This window comes from Loxodonta africana, chromosome 7 (genome assembly GCF_030014295.1).
Source record: "Loxodonta africana isolate mLoxAfr1 chromosome 7, mLoxAfr1.hap2, whole genome shotgun sequence".
NCBI lineage: Eukaryota > Metazoa > Chordata > Mammalia > Proboscidea > Elephantidae > Loxodonta > Loxodonta africana.
The window spans coordinates 105,199,374-105,206,754 of record NC_087348.1 but is presented as its reverse complement, the minus strand read 5'-3'; the positions used below and the strand labels follow the sequence as shown (position 1 = coordinate 105,206,754).

Sequence of the window (7,381 nt, the reverse complement as noted above, 5' to 3'; positions counted from 1 at the left end):
CAAGGTCACACAGCCGGAATTTGAAGCCAACCCCATGTTCTTTGTGAATGTTTCTCAGCCTGACGGGGAGGTGGCCGCGCGCCGAGGTGACAGCTGGAAGAAGGAAGGGAAAGGGGCAGAGCGACCCGGGAGCACGTCTCACCTGGAAGAGGAGGGGCAGGCTGGCCGGGTCGGAGCGACCCCGCTCCATCCCCGCCTGGCCCCCGCGCGCGCGGCTCACGGGGTGGGAGGAAAGCGAGCGCCGGGAAGCGGGGCGGGGCGGGGCGCTCCGGGGAGGGAGGGAGGGAGAGAGGGAGGCAGGGACGGAGGAGGGGGGCGGGCGGGCAGGGGCTGACCCTTCCAGCGGCAGAGCAGCCCCGCCTCGCAGCCCCGCCCGTCACCGCCCGCGGCGCCCGGCCATTGGAGAGGCGCGCTGTCTGTCCCTCCCTGCCACCGCCCAACGAACCTCCTGCGCCGCGGAGGGCTCGGGCGGTGAGAGCGGCGCGGCGCTGGGTGCTGGCGGGCTTCGCGGAGACACCGAGCCGACGCGGCCGGCGCCGGGTTGGGGGCTCGCCGCCTGCAGCCATGACCCTTGCAGTCTGTACCTCGGCCCCGGCCCGGGGCATCTAATTCCCCTACACAGTCGCGCGCAGCTGCCGAGGAGCCGGCCGCTGCCCGTTTGTCGCCCTTGGCGCCTTACCACACTCCCTTCCCAGAGCTGGGAGCAGCGCGGGCAGCCGGCGCCCCGGTGCAAACTGGGGGTGTCTACTGGTGCAGCCGCCTACGCTGCCGCCCCCGGCTCTGGCCATGGCCCGGCGGGGCGCGGGGCCGAGAGTCCCGGGGGAGCCCGGGGGCGTCGGGCTGAGTCTGCGGCTGCTGCTGCTGCTGCTGCTCTTGGGGCCGGCGCGGGGCTTTGGGGACGAGGAGGAGCGGCGCTGCGACCCCATTCGCATCACCATGTGCCAGAACCTCGGCTACAACGTGACCAAAATGCCCAACCTGGTGGGGCACGAGCTGCAGACGGACGCCGAGCTGCAGCTGACAACCTTCACGCCGCTCATCCAGTACGGCTGCTCCAGCCAGCTGCAGGTGGGCGCCCCCCCTCCCCCAGCCCCTACCCCTGACGGGACCTCTTGGGCTGGAACGCCCCAAACTAACTACGCGGAACCCTCGCCAAGTAGAGCCCCCTGCCCCCTTCCTAGCCTGAAGGGTAAAACTCTCCTGGAAAAGTGATTTCCATCCCCACCCCCACTTTTCTGTCCCTTCTTAGGGACTGGAAGCCAAAACGTTGTGTAAGTCATCTGGCCTACGAAAGAACCCACTTTGACACCCCGCCCTTCCGTTTTTCTCCCCTGCCCACCAAGTCTGGCCAAGCCCCTAACCCCAGTGGAGCTGAGGGTTATCTTTGCCAAGGATTCCGGCCGCCGCTGCTGGGTGGGCGAGTCCCGGGCAGGACAGCCAGCTGTATGTAGCTAAGACTTGGAATGAAAGATAAGGAGACATGAACTTCTCCTCCCTTCCCTGTCCCTCTCAGACCAGTATTCTCCCCCGTATTTTGGGGTGGGTTATCAATTTTTTTTTTTATCAAGTGTAACACACTGAGGAATGACCCCTCTTCGCCTGATCCCCTATGACTTTAGACGTCACGCAGGAAGGAATGGATGGCCTTAGTCCTTTCTTATCCTTAGGGCTGAGGGCAGGCTTAGTGCTTGGAGGGAGAGAAAACACAGCTCGGGGGGAAAAAAGGTGATGGTGTGGTCAAGCTCCAGGAAGGTAGTTTATATATTGGAAGAATTTTTTTTGCAGTTATTAATAATTTTAAGGTTTATGTAAAAATATAGAAAATGCTCATCATACAACAAGAAAGTGTTTGCATACACAGTGTGATAATATCTTGCAAAAAGAACCAATTTATTTTTTAAAAGACTGAACAGAAATTTTAAGAATTGTTAACATTGGTTGTGCTTTGGTTGGTGAGGTTCTGTGTGATTTTTAGAAATTAGAAAAGAAGTTGGGAAAAAATAGAGTGTAGTTGTCCAGGCTAAAAGCTTCAAAAATCTGTGGTTCTGGCTGTAACTTCTGAAAGATAAGAAACAGACATGCAGCTTACTTACTAGGTGCATGTTTTTACAGAGATCATTTTAAAAGTTGGATTGCGGTTTTGAAAAGATGGTTGGGATTAGACCTGTTGCTGGTGAAGTGTCCCTTTGGAAGTTTAAGAACTTTGGAACTAGGTTATAAAAGCCTAAGACATGATCCTGTAGCTCTTAGTTTGGAAACAGCACATATCCTGACATCAGTGGCAATTTTGTTGGAGACACAGCTTTTGCAGGGATATATATTTTTAATTACATGTATCCCGGGGAAGCAGCCAAGCTGTTTTGAAGGACAGGACTGGATCCCTTTACATGCTGGAAAACAGTTACTTGTAACTCTAGACTTCATAGACAACATCTGTAAGGAGCCAAGCAGACTGTTTATCAATGCTGGAGGAATTGAGGACAGCAACTGGAGTCTCCTCTGATGGTATTACAGTTTGCAGGGACTTAACATTGACATTTTCCTATTGAGCTTCATTATTATTCATTGAGGAAACCTGACCAAACAAACCTCTGATGACCAGAGACCTCAACCTCCCTCACATCTTTTTGAGTCAAACAATGTCCCAGTTAGGACATTTTCTGTTTCAATATCGAACTGATTAAAAAATAATAATAATAAGGGATAAGGTAGAAAACAGAATATTAGCAAGAGAAATATTCTATCCACATTTTCTAATTTTTTTTAATGTAGATCAGGAAATGGAGAGGAAAATAAGCCACTCCATCACCAAAATGACTTGTCATTTGATTTGTCTGTTCAGCTCTTTCCAAAAGTAGCTGAAAGGAGGAGCTTGAAAGCCAATTTTTTGTTTATTTCCTTCCATTGTGGGGAAATGGATTATATAATTCTTATTCAAATGCTTTTTTTATTTATTTACTTATTTTTGTTCTCCTTGAAAGGATTACTAGAGTCAACCTAAGAAAAGTCTGTAAATGATGGATTAATAAGCATGGTTGAGATCAGAGTAAACAATCATACTCAGATACGTACGTTGCCTGGAAGCATTCAACTAAGCTTTGTGCAAGCGTTTAGTCAGACTTCCAACTCATTGTTTTCTTTGTTCATTTCATTACTTTTCCAGTTCTTCCTTTGTTCGGTTTATGTGCCAATGTGCACAGAGAAGATCAACATCCCCATCGGCCCATGCGGCGGCATGTGTCTTTCAGTCAAGAGACGCTGTGAACCGGTCCTGAAGGAATTTGGATTCGCCTGGCCAGAGAGCCTGAACTGCAGCAAATTCCCACCACAGAATGACCACAATCACATGTGCATGGAAGGGCCAGGTGACGAAGAGGTACCTTTACCTCACAAAACCCCCATCCAGCCTGGGGAAGAATGTCACTCTGTGGGAACCAATTCTGACCAGTACATCTGGGTGAAAAGGAGCCTGAACTGTGTTCTCAAGTGTGGCTATGATGCCGGTTTATACAGCCGCTCGGCCAAGGAGTTCACCGACATCTGGATGGCCGTGTGGGCCAGCCTGTGCTTCATCTCCACCGCCTTCACGGTCCTGACCTTCCTGATCGATTCCTCCAGGTTTTCCTACCCTGAGCGCCCCATCATATTTCTCAGTATGTGCTATAATATTTATAGCATTGCTTATATTGTCAGGCTGACTGTAGGCCGGGAAAGGATATCCTGCGATTTTGAAGAGGCAGCAGAACCCGTTCTCATCCAAGAAGGACTTAAGAACACAGGATGTGCAATAATTTTCTTGCTGATGTACTTTTTTGGAATGGCTAGCTCTATCTGGTGGGTTATTCTGACACTCACTTGGTTTTTGGCAGCCGGACTCAAATGGGGTCATGAAGCCATTGAAATGCACAGTTCTTATTTCCACATTGCAGCCTGGGCCATCCCTGCGGTGAAAACCATTGTCATCTTGATCATGAGACTGGTGGATGCAGATGGACTGACTGGCCTGTGCTATGTTGGAAACCAAAACCTTGATGCCCTCACTGGCTTTGTGGTGGCTCCCCTCTTCACTTATTTGGTGATCGGAACTTTATTCATTGCTGCAGGTTTGGTGGCCTTGTTCAAAATTCGGTCAAATCTTCAAAAGGATGGGACAAAGACAGACAAGTTGGAAAGGCTGATGGTCAAAATTGGAGTCTTCTCAGTACTGTACACGGTTCCTGCAACCTGTGTGATTGCCTGTTATTTCTATGAAATTTCCAACTGGGCACTCTTCCGGTATTCTGCAGATGACTCCAATATGGCAGTTGAAATGTTAAAAATTTTTATGTCTTTGCTGGTGGGCATCACTTCAGGCATGTGGATTTGGTCTGCCAAAACTTTTCACACGTGGCAGAAATGTTCCAACAGATTGGTGAACTCTGGGAAGGTAAAGAGAGAGAAGAGAGGGAGTGGTTGGGTAAAGCCTGGGAAAGGCAATGAAACTGTGGTATAAGGATAACCAGCCTCTACATGGTCCTCATTTTGATAGAGGGAATAGTAGCATTTCGGTGGAAATGCTGCTAAAAGTTGAACAAACAAGCACCACTTAAGCTAGACCCCTGCCCCTCTCAGCATCCTAAAACCAATGATTTTACTGCAGACTTTGGAATGATCCAACATGGAAAAGCCAGTTAGAGGCTTTCAAAGCTGTGAAAAATCAAAATACTGATCACTTTAGCAGGTCGCAGCTTGGAGTGTGGAGGTCCTGCCTAGATTGTGAGCAGTCCAGGGCGATGCTGCTTTTCCTTGCAGGGTGGGATTTGAGCCGTGAGTCGATAACTTGCAGGGCGAAAGAGTAACTTTTTTTTAACCCTTTTAAAATTTAAAACTAACTGGGTCTTTAAAATAGCAAAGTGATCTATAAACACTGGAAACGCTGGGTTCAGAGACGTGTTACAAGAGCTTGTAGTTTGGCTGGTCTAACATAAACATCTGGGGTGCACCGTCTGCTGTTTAGAACTGTGTGGATCGCACTCCCCAGAGGTGGTGTCAGAATCCTTCAGTGCCTTTGTCATAAAACAGAATGGCTTAGACAAACAAAAGTACTGTACAAACACACCTAAGATATCCAGTGGATTTTTCTTCTCTCTCTCCCTCTTTTATTTCAGTGTCTCTGTGTTAGGCTGCTGCTGTTTTCTTCATTTTACATTCATGACTCAAAAAAGGTATTTTTATAGGAATTTTTGCATTGCAGCATGCCTAATGAGGGGAAAATGCAGGGTGATTCACTTTCTGACAATCACTTTATTCAGAGAAAAATGAGATTTACCAAGTCTACTTACCTTACCAGCCTCGGAGACCTATTGCATTGAGCAATTGAGACTTAATATATTTTACTTTGTGTGATTGCATCTGTGCAGACGCCAGTCTGGAAGAGCTAAAATGTTAAATTTCTTGGCAAGTTTGCATTCACCCAGATTAACTGTGTAATTTGTGTGTGTCAATTACAATTAAAAGCACATTCTTGGACCATGACATAGTATACTCACTGACTTTACAACTATGGTCAACTTGCATTCTCAAAACGATAGTGCCTTTTTTTTTCCTTTAGCATAAGAATGTTATCAGAGTCTGGTCTACTTACAACAATGGAGACTTTTTCAATTTTGTGAAGGGAACTGAGGACAGCTAATCCAACTACTTGGCGCATAATTGTTTCCTTGTAATTGGCAAAGGTTCCTTGTAAGATTTCCTTGGAGGCAGTGTGGCCTGGAGTATTTATATGGTGCTTAATGAATCTCCAGAATGCCAGCCAGGAGCTTGATTGGTTAGGGAATAAAGTGTAGACCCTATGAAATGAACTGCAAACGCTAACAACACTGGTCTTAATTGCCTTTTGTGGAGGTATCCGAAGCCTTTCATATTTATGCTTTACGTTCCTTACAAGGGGCTACCCCCTAGCAGCCTCTCAAAAGTTGCAGAGCTTTTAAAATTGTAACTGGTGTCTCTGTTAACCCGCCTGAGGCCTTCTAATCACCAGATCTCTGGGACAAATTGTTGACAGTGTCACAGGTTGCTCTCCGTATAACTCATACCTGTCTTTGCTTCCGTTTCTGCTTTGCAGTGACTCATTTATTTATTTATTCATGCCTTTTTTTTTTTTTTTTTTTAAAGCAGGTAGGAAAGCTCTCTTTTATGATTCTTCTTTGTGGGAAAACATTTCCAGGGACTTAAAATTCCAAATAGGTGGTCAAATTCTGGAAATAAGCATGCTCTTTTGCGGGGGGGCGGGTAGGGTGAGGTGAGCTTTATGCCCCTGGTTTGCCATTTCCTCTCTGTTTTTTTTTGTGGTCGTTGAGCTGTCTGAGATGAAGATGCATGTAAGGTCTGTTGTGTGGTTTGGAAGGGAACATCTTAGGGCTTTTGAGGCAGAAGCTAAATGGGCACAGACGGCCCGTGCTGCTGTCTGCCAAGCTGGAGTACCTTGGCTGGACTCTGGGCCAGGGCTCCCGGAGCATGAGAAATGGTCCCAGGAAGGCTGGTTTAACTCCATCTGAGACTACATTGCCTGTGAAATGTAAAATGTGAACTCCCTGCGCTGCTTGCAGGCAGTTCCCATAACTGCCCAGGGCCCTGGAGCATGCACCCAGGGGCAGAGCCTGCCCTTACTCACGCTCTGCTCTAGTGTCTTGGGAGTTGGGCAGAGACTTTGGCCCAGGAAGGACCATGCAGTGGGGGACTGGCCTTGCTGTTAGAGTATCGGGTTTGTAAGGCAATTTTCCCTGTAATGTTTCAGTGATTGTGTTACCAAGCAGAGGCCCAGGCAAGAAGTAGGTGTTCAATATTTGTGAATGAATAAATAATAATAATAAAAGAACCCTTGGGTAAACCCAGGCATGCGAGCTCTGGAGCTAGTGGCCTGACGATTTCTGGGTTTAAAATTGTCTGTCCCCCAAATCTCTTGCTTTCCCAGAGGAAAGTATATTTGATCAGAAGTGGCCTGTTGGTGCAGACTGGATTAGTAGCCTTAGCAGTGTCACGGGGTTATAGGCATTTCACCTTCCAGACAATGGAGAGTGTTGATGGTTTCAGGAAAAGAACTTTGTGGCTAAGGAGTCAGTTACCAATTACCTCAGAACAACTCCATCTCCTCTTAAATTGGTATTTACTTTAAAAAAAAAAAAAAAAAAAAGGCATTTACCAGCACATATATTGAGTGCCAACTATGTGTAAAACCCTGTATTAAGTACTTAGGGGATGTCACAGAAGATAAGCATTTTAGTTCAGTGGTGACAGCTCTATTCTTCTAACTGACCAAGGCTGGTGATGCTCCTGGGTCAGCTGAATTTTGCTGTTGGTTTTGTGAAAAAGAAGGGGCCTCTGCAATTTCCATCTGCTTCAC

At 47.6% G+C, this 7,381-nt stretch overlaps 1 protein-coding gene across 1 annotated transcript; it reads left to right on the top strand.

Moving 5' to 3' along the window:
• Positions 1-492: 492 nt before the first annotated feature.
• On the top strand, positions 493-7,063 carry FZD4 (frizzled class receptor 4). Its single transcript, XM_003418550.4, has 2 exons — positions 493-1,068; positions 3,164-7,063. Exons 1-2 carry the CDS (start codon positions 787-789, stop codon positions 4,490-4,492), a joined length of 1,611 nt encoding a protein of 536 aa, XP_003418598.2. The 5' UTR covers positions 493-786; the 3' UTR covers positions 4,493-7,063.
• Positions 7,064-7,381: the final 318 nt, after the last annotated feature.